The following is a 12,712-nucleotide window of genomic DNA, read 5'->3' as shown; positions in this document are numbered from 1 at the left end:
ATGACTGCTCGCTGCTTCCTGTTACTGCATAAAACCGTGCCTCCATTCTTGCACAGTATTTTCTTTTTCCTCTTGAGTTAATATCTAGTATTTTTATTTTTTTCTTAGTATTTTTTCTTATGCCTAGAGTATTCCTAACCCACAGCTAAATTTTTTCCCAAGCCTCTTAACATCTTTGCCATAAACCTAATTGTAACAATTTCCAGAGGCTCAGACACACACTATTTAATTCCTGGAGAACTCTGTGCCAGAGCCCTCTGTCCTCCTGTTCTGGTCCAGACAGACTGCTGTCAAAGCCCATGCACACCTGTCACCTTGAGCTTTTCTCTGTGGTCATCCTTGTGAATCTCTTTGCTTGTTTCCTGTAGTGGAGTCCCTGTTCCCTGGGATCTATGCTCTCCCTCTTCTTGGTTTACTCCCTCATTTTGCTGAAGTCAGCCCTCTAGTAGCTTCTCGGGAAGGGTCCATGTCTGAAATGTGTTTTTTCTACTCTCACTCTCATTGATAGTTTGGCAGGGTATAGAATTCTATACCTTCAGCTTGCTACGGAAGATTGGCTGTCCACCACATCTGCTTGCTGTGGTCATGTCCTTTCACGACAACATGCACAGCACGGTGTCCTACAACGGCGCAACCTCTGAGGCCTTCCCAGTCAGCAGCGGAGTAAAGCAGGGCTGCGTCCTCGCGCCTACGCTGTTTGGAATCTTCTTCTCCATGCTCCTCCAATACGCCTTTAAGGACTGCAGCGAGGGTGTCTTCATTCACACCAGATCCGATGGCAAGCTCTACAACCTGGCCCGTCTACGAGCCAAGACCAAAGTCAAAGAGGTGCTCATCCGTGAGATGCTCTTCGCCGACGACGCAGCTTTGACATCACACTCCGAAGAGGGACTCCAGCAGCTAGTCACTTGCCTTTCCCACACATGCAAGGAGTTCGGACTAGCCATCAGCCTGACGAAGACGAATATTATGGCTCAAGGCACGGGGACTCCCCCATGCATCACCATCGACGGATACACCCTGGAGGTTGTCAACGACTTCACTTACCTCGGGTCCACCATCTCGAGCTCTCAGTCAGTCGACTTGGAGGTCAACCGGAGAATCGCCAGGGCAGCCACAGTTATGGCCAGACTGAACCGGCGAGCGTGGAACAATTCCAGCCTCACTGAGAAAACCAGACTGCGCATCTACCAAGCCTGCGTACTCAGCACTCTCCTCTATGGCAGCGAGACGTGGACCACCTACGCAAGGCACGAAAGCAAACTCAACAGCTTCCACATGAGGTGCCTGCGACGCGTCCTGCATGTCGCCTGGCAGGATAAGGTCCCCAACACCGAGGTGCTGAAGCGAGCCAATATGAGCAGTTTGCATGCAGTTCTTAGCGAGAGACGCGTCAGGTGGCTCGGCCATGTCAAAAGAATGGATGCAGGCCGTATCCCCAAAGACCTCCTCTACGGCGAGCTAGCAGAAGGCAAGAGGATGACAGGGCGCCCAAAACTGCGGTTCAAAGACATCTGCAAAAAGGACATGACACAATGCTCCATCAATCTCAACACATGGGAAGTTCAAGCAGACGACCGCCTAGCCTGGAGGCTCGCGGTCAGGCAAGGTACGTCACGCGCGGAGGCTGCGCGCAACGAGGAGGCGGTCCAGAAAAGATCGAGGCGGAAGCAGCGTCAGCAGCAGCAACAACGGCCATCTGCCTTCACCTGTACCAAGTGCGGCAGGGATTGTCACTCCCGAATCGGACTGCACAGCCATTCTCGGCGGTGCAGATAGACTCTCAAGAAGCTACGCCATCGTCTCTCGAGACGGACGGCTGCCGACGACGAGAATTCTAGGTTGGAAATACTTTTCCTTCAAGATTTTTGAAGTCAGTTGCTTTGGTTTTCAGCTCCCAAGGCTGCAGTTAAAATCTCAAAAGCCATTCTAATTTCTGATTTGCACGTAATCTGTTTGTTCTCCGTGAAAGCATTTAGGATCTCCTTTCTCCTCAGTATTGTCACTTGCCACAATGATATACTGTAACAGGGAATAAAAACTTTATACTACTCTGACTTACCATGAAATGGAATTAAAATAAAATGTCCTAACAAACTAATAAAAAGAAATCACAGACTGACAGTTTCTTTGTAAGCATATTGCATGCATCAGCAGTTCCAGTTCCTGCTTGTACAAAAATGGCTTTGACCACAACTGCAGGAATCTGGCTGCCACCAACCAGCTCCCAGATGCAGATTTTAAAGACCTAGACAAGCACGTCCACAGCCTCTCCCCCTGATCTCTTTGTTCTCCTTGTCCCTCTCCCTCCTTATAAACCTCTCTTCCTGCAGTGAGATGTTGAGATGGACCTTGAGACAAGAGTCCCCTGTCTTCTAGACTGCCAGCACCTGAATAAAACCTTTACAATAGCACCTGCCTCTCGAGTATTGGCTTTCAAAGCAGCTGGGCAGCTGGACCTGCGTTTGGTTACAATGTCTCGTTGTGGTACTTCTGCTCATGGTCCTGTGCACACAGTTGTCCTCTTCCAGAGGCTCGTGTCCATCACCTTGGGAGCTTTTTAAAGAACATTCCCCTAACATTTTCTATGTGCTCGCAATGAGAGTTCCATTAAGATTCTGATGGGACTTCTTGGACTAATCCTATTGTTTACCTCTTCCTCTGGTACATATCCTTAAATTTACCTTCCATCTTCTGTTGATTTCAGTTCTGATATTTGACTTATAATAAGAAGTACGTATATTTGGTCTTTGGCCCCAGTTTCCTGCAGGGAGCTCCAAAAACTCTTGCATTTCCTCAGTGAAAAGTATTAAAGCTTATTTTGATATTCATAACAAGCTTCGTTTAACCAATTTGTGAGAAGCCCCTAAAGATGGGGGCTGGTTGCCTGCAGAACCAACAACTCAATTACAGGATTGGAACTCAGCCCCTCCCCCTGACGTGAAGGGGAGGGGAGGGGCTAGAGATTAGGTCAATCACCAATGGCTGACATAACCATTTGTGCCTGTGTAATTAATGAAGCTTCCATAAAACGAACAAAAAAGAGGTGGGGTTCGGAGAACTTCTGGGTTGGTGAGCACATGGAGGTTTGGGGGAGTGCTGTGCCCCTTTCCTCACAGCAGCCCCCCGCATTTCTTCCACCCGGCTGTTCCTGAGTTAGTTCTTTTACAGCCAACTGGCGACCTAGTCAGTGACCTTCCCGAGCTCTGTGAGCAGCTCTATCCGATCAGTCAGACCTAAGAACAGGGTCATGGAAACCTCCAATTTATACCCAGTTGATCAGAGACTGCCTTATAGGACTCGAACCCTTAACCTGTGGGATCTGACGCTACGTCTGGGTAGGCAGTGTCAGGATTTCATTACGTTGGATCTTGTCTGTGAAGCTGTAGAAGCATCGAGACGGTTGGCGAGGTTTGATGGGAAAGGTGGGGACAGCAGGGCACTGGAACCGGAGTGGGACGTAAGTAACCTTGCTGCTGTGGTTCCGGGCTGCAGTCTGAGTCGGCCTCAGTGTGAAGCAGAAGGTGAGCCTCTGAGACAGGAAGCTGGGGTGTGGGCAGGAGGACAGTGGCTGGCCCCCGAATGAGCAATAAGGGACGCAAGTCATTCCCGTGCCAACACGATCCAGGCTGACAGGCTGCACCGGCTCTAGCTTGTATTGACCAAAGAGGAGCTTCTGGACAGCAAAGAAATGAACTACAACGTTCACAATTGCCCCCCAAATTAAAGGCCACAGAAGGTGCTGAAGAAGTAAACTTGGCAGTGATGAGAAAGATGAGGTCCCTGAGAATGTGGGGCTGTGTGAATGCTGAGGACTAGGAAGCACTCCTGGCGGCTAATGGCTCAAATGAAAACAATAAAAACTAGCAGCCCCTTCCGTACAGGCGCCTCTCACGCCAACTGCACGTGGTGGAAAAGCTTCCGCGCCGCCCCACCCGGCTCGGCCCGACTGCCTGCCTGCGCTGTGCCCTGCCCGCTGAGCCGCCCTTATGAAGGCGGTCTTGGAATCCTATTGCAACCAATAGGACTGAGGCTTTCCCCATCCAATCAACGCTCCCCAGCTCTGACCAATCAGAGCAGACCTATCGTAACCAATCAGTGACCAGGGGCAGGGACTTCAGTCTATATAAGCCAGCTCCCGCGTGGGCCCTGGAGCCGCCTTTCCCATGAGATCAGAAGGGTGTGTTTCTGCAGCTTGACCATCATGGAGCAGAGCTGTCTCGCCGAAGAGGGGTCTGGCCTTGAATCAGCCTGACGGCCATGCCTTTTTCACAGCATCCAGTTGTTTGCAGTAAATAAAGTTCCCTCCTTCACTGCACCACAGCTTGGGAATCCCTGTTGGCATCGAACTGATGCCAGTGACCATCAGTTGACAGCTGCTGGCAGTGTAGAGGTCACCAGAAGGCTATCTATGGCTCCCCAAGAAGTACAGACTGAGCCTGGGATGGCTGAAGAAGAGGAACAGAATCAAATTGTGTTGTTGACAAAAATGCTTGTGGCTGGAATTCTACCGGCTGTCACAGACAGACATTTGTTATGTAGCCAAAGCAGCACAGTCGGTGCTGGCAGCCCTCACAGCACGTGGCGGTCGTGGGCCAGGGCACTGAAGGTGGCAGGGGGGATGTGCGCGGAGCCATGTGGCTCCAATGAGGAGAGATTACAGCACCGAGGAAAAGGATGGCAGCTGCCCTGCTTGAGTAGGTAGCTGGGTTGGTTGGAGCATTGTTGCCCCGAATATGCCAAGGTCGCAGGTTCGATCCTGGGTCAGGACACATACAGGAAGCAACCAGCAACATATAAATAAGTGAAACAAGAAATTGATCTCTCTCTCTCTCTCTCTTTCTCCCTTTCTCAAAAAATCAATAAAATTTTAAAAATTGAACAGTTGTCACACGACAAACTGATGGAAGGAAAGCAACCAACAAAGGGTCACAAAAAATGAACCAACCCGTAAAGAGCAAAACAGTTCGTCAGCTCAGAAGCAAGAGAAGCAGCTGGTGATGTGGTTCATGAAAAAAAACTGGTCTCCAAGGAAACCACACCAGTTTCAGAGCCGAAAGCGAGCAGGGAAGGAGCAACGGAGCAGGACGTGCCAGCAGGCCCTGCAGGCCCATCTGCAGCTCTCAGAGCAGCTGCAGGTCAGGTCCTGCCCCACTCCCCCTCCTCCTCCTGAGAGGAACAAGAGGCCCCCATCCCCAACAGCAGAAGCTGGACGAGGTGGAGTGGAAGTCACTGGCAGAATTACAATGGGGAGGGGACAGAAGGGGATTAAATGGCAATGGGAAAAAATACAATAAGGATTAAATTTAAAAAGAATTATACAATAGAAAGCAGTAGGCTAGGGCAAGATCAGCAACAGGCAGAGCCCGGATAGAAACAGCAGGGAAGGCCGGAGTGGGCCCCTCCAGGACAGGGAGCCCCTCCTTCCCATCCCAGGCAGGGTCCAGACAGACGTAAGATTGATGGCGCCACAGACGTCCTAGCGGGTGAGTCATGAGCATAAGGACCAACAGCGCCTCCCCCTCACAAACACTGAGCAGTGACGTGGCGACAGAGCCACCATGCGCAAAACACCGCATTTTAAGGGCCTGTCTCCTTAGAGACATCTTGTGGCTGCGCAGATGAAACCACCATCTTTTTTTAAAGTCCGTCAATAGGTGTATTTTTTCCAAATGCTGCTCCAGATTACTTAATGGGATTTCTATGAATTACTTATTCTTTAAAAAAAAGTGTGTAGATATTTAGCATGAACTATAAGTATATCATTCTCTTTCAGATGTGACGTTCTTAAATTATTCTTGTGTGTACCATGATGTCAGTATAGGTCTTTAGTTCATTTTTCTCTTACGAAACATTTTCAGTGAAGCCGTAGGCCCGTCAGGTCAGCGTCCCCTGAGAGCTGGGGAGCTGCTGATTGCCCGGCAGTGTGAACACGCCCTGGGCTTTCACAGTCTTATCTTTCGGGGCTCATGCTTATGTTTTCTGATTCCTTTTCATGCATAATGTTCTTGAGAGGCGCAGTTTTCCTCGTTTTAGCTTCATTATAGATTTTTAAAAGCCTCTCTTCTGCTTTCTGCACTGATGCTTTCATCCAGGTTCCTTTCCTCTGTTTGCCTTGGGCTCTCCACTTCCGGTTGAAAGCTTTCATCAAACGTCTGATGAGCCATCTGTCCCTGTTCAGCTGTAGGAGTGGGACACTGGGTTAGGTGGGACCATGCCCCTCTGACAGTGTCAGAAAAGCTTCAAGGAAAAGTGGCTTCAACAAGACAGAGGATGGGTCTTCTCTTTGGTACCAGGTGGTCCGGGGCTGGTTCCTCCAGGAGGGGGGCGGTGTGGTACCCCTGACATCCCATTGGCCAGGACTTGGCACACACAGCTGCAAGGGGAGCTGGAATATGCCAGGCGACATGCCCAGGTAAGCTAGTGGTGAGGGCACTACGAAATGAGGGACGTGTGGATGTTGGGAGCAGTGGGTGTGGCCCTCACCAGCTGGGCCGACGCTTGGCCCGCCTAAGTGGGGCTCAGCATCCCTAGGCCCCTGCAGGGCCGTCCTGGGCCACCTGCCGCACGTTTTTTCTGGGACCCTTTTGTTTTCTCCCAGGATGCAGACCCGGCAGGCTTCCTCCCGGAAGCAAAGTAGGGAAGGGAGCCTGGATGCCAAACTCCACAGAATGCAGATTTTCAATGAATGCCTCCCCCACCCCCGGCCCTCCACTCTTCAGTCTGTTCTCTCTGTGATTCGCTCAAGTCAGAGTGGCACCATCATCGCTTTCTGATGCTAACTACGACCTGGGCACCTTTGCTTTCACAGGTGGCACAGCGTTGTCAGGGCTGATTTACAGGGAAGGACACTGAGAAGTGGGAGCTGAGGCACGTGCCCACCCAGGGTCACGGCCATGCTGCTGCACAGCGGTGTGGGAAAGAACCGGGCGGCACATGTTGCCCAAGGGAGGGGTGAGAGGTCAGGCAGCCAGCCAGACCTCTGCTCGGGCTTGGCTCTCACCGGCCTTGGCCAGAAACGTGTCTGTGGGACCTGAACGATAAAAGTGATGAAGGGGTGCTAGCCCTAGCAGACCCGAACAGTTACAACGGCGTGGGACACAGCGGAGACCCCGCAGGCTGAGCCTGTGGGGTCCAGGACGCCTCACAAGTCCTTGGAGAGAATACTGAAGCTGAATCCCAAGCTTGTGCCTTAAATAGGAACATGTCCCGACTTAACCAAAATTAGGTGCAGAATAAATAAAACTACATAAGTGCCGGGAACCCAAAAGGCAACCCCTTTTTAGCCTCAGGACTGGGAAGGCACCCTAAACACGACCCCAAGTCCAAGAATGACGAAACGCCAAGTAAAGCGCTTTGCCTGGCTGGACCATTACAGGCAAAGCCAGAGGCCAGAAACTGGAAGAACTATTTGCAACTTACAGGCAAAAGACTGAGAAAATGAGCCAAAAGGGTCCAAAAAGGACAGGAAGAATTTTCAAGTGGAAAGTTCACGTACAAATGCCGACGCCCAAGTCGCGGCCCCGCGCGGCAGTACCCCCACGGGGCCAGCAGGTGGCGGCGGTCGTCTGCCGCAGCCGGAGGCAACCTTAACGCCCAGGATGCTGATCCCGATGACCAGGACGAGGCACCGTTGTCCCCAAGTTTGCAATATCAAAACGCAGAAAGCATCCCTGGCTGGTGTGGCTCAGTGGATTGAGCACCGGCCTGCGGAACAAAGAGTTGCTGGTTCGATTCTCAGTCAGAGCACAGGTCTGGGTTGCAGGCCAGGTCCCCAGTTTGGGTCGTTCGAGAGGCAACCATACGTGGATGTTTCTCTCCCTCCCTTCCCCTCTCTCTGAAATAATCTTTCTAATAAACATGGAAAGCAAAGGCTGTCTACCTACCGGGTGCTGCCCTGAAACTACACCTCGGGTACCTGTAAGTGTGGAGAGCATCCCTCCCACCACTGTCACCTGCCTCTGCTCTGCCTGCCACCGGGCTCCTGTCCCTCGGGCGGAGTGTCTGCCGTTGCCTCTGGCTTCCACTGGGACTGATGTGAGCATGCTCCAGAGGTCCAGGAGTGTCATGGGGGTCCCTAGATCGCCATCACTTTCTGCTTCCCTGGTGGAACTCCTGAGTCCCCCATGAAGCTGGGGCAGGAGTCCAGGACCAGGGCCTTCCACCTGGGGGGAAAGGAGGAGCCAGGGGCAGGGTCAAGCTAGGTGGTGCAGAGGCCCGGAGACCCTGCTTAGGGTCCCAACAAGCTGCAGAGGCCTTGAGATCTGGTTCTGACCCGAATTTTGGGGGGATGACCAGGAACTAGTGAGGCTGGGGGTGGGGTGGGGTGCTCCATGGCTGTCCAGAGCTGGGGGCCAATATCTTGTGAGCACTGCAGCCCATCGAGTCCCTCCTCTCCCTCCCCCAGCTGAGAACAGCACCCAGAGGCCCTTCCTGACCTCACTGCCCATGACACACTGGCCCCTCAGCCAGACGCATGTTCCCTGAACAGGAGGTGCCCCTGCTTCGTGGCCACTCGGGTCGGACAGGCCTGGCCAGGGGTCCTCTGGCCGTGGAGGGCTCTCTGGAGCACTAGGAGACCAGGCAGGGACGGGGTTGAGCGGCGAGGGTCTGGGGGCCCATTCTGAAGACACGGGTGGGAGAAGGTGGGCTCGCCGGGGAAGGGAAGTTGCTGTCTGTCCAGCCTTGATCTGCTCCTGGGGCCATCGGGATGGCTACCCCAGGGATTAACCAGAGGAGAGGGTGGTCTTCCCTGTAGCTGCCTCTTCTGTGTGAACAGTGACAAAAGTTTTCACCCAAGGAAGCCTCACCATTCGCGACCCTCCCTGGTCGGCGCTGTCCAACTCTAGAGGGACAGACGCCCTGGGGGCTGAGGAGCCTTTCTGTCCTTGCCGCCTCCTGTCCGTGAGGACAGGCGGGACCCTTATTTTAGGCCTCCACTGTGAGTGAGTCCAGGATGGGGCAGCGTTACCGGGGGTTTTTCGCGCTCCAGGCCGGGGCCTCTCATCCCCATTCAGAAGGACCATGTCCCCGACAGGCGTGGCCTGCGGAAGTCACGGAGCTGCCCTCTGGGCCACGACCCAGGACCACAGCCCACCACAGCCCACGGGAAAGCCTCGGAAAGCCTGGCGGGGCCACCGAGGGAAGCAGGGAGCCAGATTGCGCTACACGGCGAGAAATGGAGGGGCAGGTGGACTGCGCGGATCTCAACACATCTACGCAGCTGGGAACAGGGGCCGTCTCCCCCCCCCCCCGCCCCCCGCCTCCTCTGCGCTGACAGGCCGCTGCCCGGCGAGGGTTAAGGGGGCGGGGCGTGGGGCGGCCCCGCCTTCGCCACCGCGCCGGGTCCGAACGCGCAGGGGCGCGGGGGCGGGCTGGAGCGCGCTGCTGCGGAGGGTGCGGTGCGCTTGGTGAGCGCGGAGAACAGCGGCAGCGGCAGCGGCAGCGGTGGCAGCGCGGCCCGCGTGACCCTCTGCCTTCGTCCGTTTCCTCGCGCCCCGCCGCGCCTGGCCCAGCAGCACGATGCGCTCCTCGCCACCGCCGCTGCTGTTGCTCCTGCTCCTGGCCGCCTGCGCGCCGCCTCCATGCGCCACGGCTCCGCCGACGCCCCCGGGCTGGGATCTGGGGGCCGACGCGCCTTGGTGCCCCTACAAGGTGCTGCCTGAGGGCCCGGAGGCGGGCGGCGGGCGCCTGTGCTTCCGCAGCCCTGCGCGCGGCTTCACCTGCCAGGCGCCCAGCTGCGCGGTGCACGCCTCGGCCGGCCACTTGCTGCGCGCCAGCGTCCTGCGCAACCGCAGCGTCCTACTGCAGTGGCGCCTGCCCCCGGCCGAGGCGCCGCGCGTGCGGGCCTTCGCGCTCAACTGCTCGTGGCGCGGCGCCTACACGCGCTTCCCGTGCGAGCGGGTGCTGCTCGGGGCCTCCTGCCGCGACTACCTGCTGCCCGACGTGCACGACGGCGTGCGCTACCGGCTGTGCCTGCAGCTGCTGCCTCTGCGCGCCGAGCACGCCGCCGCCGCCCCGGAGCTCTCGGGCCCCACCGAATGCGTGGAGTTCTCCGCGGAGCCGGCCGGCATGCGGGAGATCGTTGTGGCCATGACAGCGGTGGGCGGCTCCATCTGCGTCATGCTCGTGGTCATCTGCCTGCTTGTGGCCTACATCACAGAGAACCTCATGCACCCGTCCTTCGGTCGCCCGGGCCTGCGCAGGCAGCCCTGAAGCTGGAAGTGGCCACCCGCCGGGGCTCTGTCTACGGACAAATGCCAAGGAGCCCCCACGCCCACCCTCCCCTCCTGGTTCCTGCTCCCTCCTTAGGATCTCCGCGCAGGGCCTGCTGGAGACGGATATGGCACCGGCCCCCCCGCACCAGGGGCTTGGAGTCATCGAACGACTTTACCAGCCTGGCATCCGCTTCCCAGAATGCAGTTCGGAACTGTCCCTTGGGCCCGAGCAGGGGTGCCAGCCGCATCCAGGGCTCTTCCTGCTCTCCAAAGGCCTTTACAGGGACCGTCAGGACATAGAGCCCCTTCTAGCAAGAGCTAATAGCCCCCCCTCCCCCACCCCACCCCCACCCCTCAGTCATCATCCTGTACCTGCAGTCTGTGCCGTGTTGGAAAAGCCAGGCTGCTGTCACTGCTTGGTCACTGTGTGCTTTGCCCGCTCAAGGTCCCCTTGGAGCTTGTCCTCTTCCCACCCCACCCCACCCCAGTGGGCTTAGGTTAGCTTTGTGCCTTAGTGTCTTGGGCCCACCTGGGCAGGAGCCAACCACCCTGTCCTGTGATGTCCAAGGGGGGTCTGTTGTCTTGAGATTGTCTGGCTGTGTGTCCTGGCTAGAGTCCTCCTGGGGACCCCCCTTCAAGCTTTGCAGGAGCCTCTGTAAACAGTGTCCCGTAGCGTGTCTCTGTGGGCACGTCTGACAAGCTGGGAGCCAGGATGTAGTCCAGCAGGCGGAGCCCGGCATCAGCTGCTGCAGGGGTGAGTGTTCTTTGACCCTGTAGTTCTCCAGGGCTGGGTGCCCCGCCCCCCCCACCCCCCCTCCATTTTGCAGAGCTGCCTTTGATGAGGTCTTTCCGTGGTGAGTGGGGGCAGGTGGCTAGGAAGAGGGAGCCCACTTGTGGAATGCAGGCTTGCACTGTGGTCTGGATCCCAAGTGTGACGGACGGCACCGCCCCGGCTCCTCCCGTGCTGGGGGCTGGGGCCCCAGGATCGGCTGCCGACGCAGCGACCCGCACGCCCACTGCGGATGGAAGGCTCGCCTTGCTCCCCTCCAGGCGGACCTGAGCACCCTGGCCGAGGCTGCTTCCTGCGCTGACCCCCTGGCGGGATGCACCGTGCCCCCTGACCGTGACTGCCCTGGACTTGGCGCTCCTGGAGTCACTGTGGCTAACCCCTGTCACCCTCACCCCAACACCCACCAGCCACCCCAGGACCCCGCTGGTACCCCCGCAGCACCCACTCCCTACCTCTGTCTTTGCTCTGCTTGCCCGTGGTGTGGTCAGATGTGAGCCTGGTGCCAGTGTGTAAAATGTTCATCGTTCTTAGACTAAAACCACTGTCTGTGTGCTTATTTGGGAGATGGGGGGAGGGGTGCACGGTGAGGGGAAAGAGTGGGGCCCTTCTCCCCAGCTCCTTCAAGCTCCTGAGTGGCAGCCCAGTGGCTGGCCCTGGGTCTTTACCTGGTCAAGTGCAGCCAGCCCCCAGAGCCACCTGCCCCTGCAGTTTCTGGCAGAGGGACAGACAGGCTGCCTACTCTCAGACTTGGGGAAACGTCTCCGGGGCCTGCAGTGTTGGGTGGTAGTGGGGCACCTACTGCAGTTAGCAACAGCCTGGTCTCAGGGTATTGACAAGCAGCAATTAGGTGGCTCCAGGAAGGCCCCCTCCCTGACCTGGGCCCTTCATGTGGTGCTAGAGCTGGCGGTGGGAGGGACAGCCAGTAGACCTGAGCCTTCTGTGTGACAGGCACTAGCTCACCACCCACCCTCCCCATGGGCCCTCCCCCACCTAGTCTGTCCTTGAGGTCCTGGAGCTGCTGTGACTCAGGAGCAAAATTGGGGGGGGGGGGGCTCTGGAGTGACATCCTCTGGTGGGAGGGGAAGGGTGGGCTGGGTTCCACTTCCAGCAGCCAGGTGGAGAGCCTCTGCCCCAGGCCACCTGTGAAGGACACAAGTGGAACCCCTTAGCAACCCCAGTCTGAGGCTCCCTGGTCCATCCTATAGCTCCTGGGTGCAGATGGGTTCCAGAGCCAGGGACCCTTGGTTCCCTGAGGCCTGCTCTCCTCCTTCCCACTCTCCTGACTCTGGGCTCGAGCTCATACCAGCTAGAGCCACAGACCTGTCCCATGAGCCCATGGAAAGGCTGGTCACCCCGACCCACAGCTTTCTCCAGACACGCGATTTCAGGGCTCTGGTCCCGGGGCTTCTCAAGAGACCCAGAGTCCAGCCACCTGCCCAGCAAGGTCCATTGGGCGAGCCAGGCCTGAGAGGTGGCATGCACCTGGCAGCCAGCCAAGCACTTCTGCTTGGGAGCTCCCAGACATCACTACAAGCTGCCCCCCCCCCCCCCACGGTGGCCTCATCGTCCTCCTAGGGGTGCAAGGGACACCCAGGCTCCTTCCCATAGCCCCTCTTGTCCACCTGAAAGACAGTGAACTTTCTCCAGACCCCTCCATCCCCACCTCCTGAAGGAGCCTCCCAGCCCCCTAGCCCCCTCTGGATGT

General features: G+C 56.7%; 1 protein-coding gene across 1 annotated transcript; it reads left to right on the top strand.

Moving 5' to 3' along the window:
• Positions 1-9,356: 9,356 nt before the first annotated feature.
• On the top strand, positions 9,357-11,245 carry FNDC10 (fibronectin type III domain containing 10). Its single transcript, XM_090271438.1, has one exon. It carries the CDS (start codon positions 9,523-9,525, stop codon positions 10,213-10,215), a length of 693 nt encoding a protein of 230 aa, XP_090127564.1. The 5' UTR covers positions 9,357-9,522; the 3' UTR covers positions 10,216-11,245.
• Positions 11,246-12,712: the final 1,467 nt, after the last annotated feature.

This window comes from Furipterus horrens, unplaced genomic scaffold (assembly GCF_987537825.1).
Source record: "Furipterus horrens unplaced genomic scaffold, mFurHor1.1.pri manual_scaffold_3, whole genome shotgun sequence".
Classification (NCBI taxonomy): domain Eukaryota; kingdom Metazoa; phylum Chordata; class Mammalia; order Chiroptera; family Furipteridae; genus Furipterus; species Furipterus horrens.
The sequence above is the reverse complement of the archived record's forward strand: the minus strand, read 5'-3'. Positions and strand labels throughout refer to the sequence as shown.

Coding starts and splice junctions, on each gene's coding strand:
- FNDC10 (XM_090271438.1), top strand. CDS start 9,523: ATGCGCTCCTCGCCACCGCCGCTGCTGTTGCTCCTGCTCCTGGCCGCC.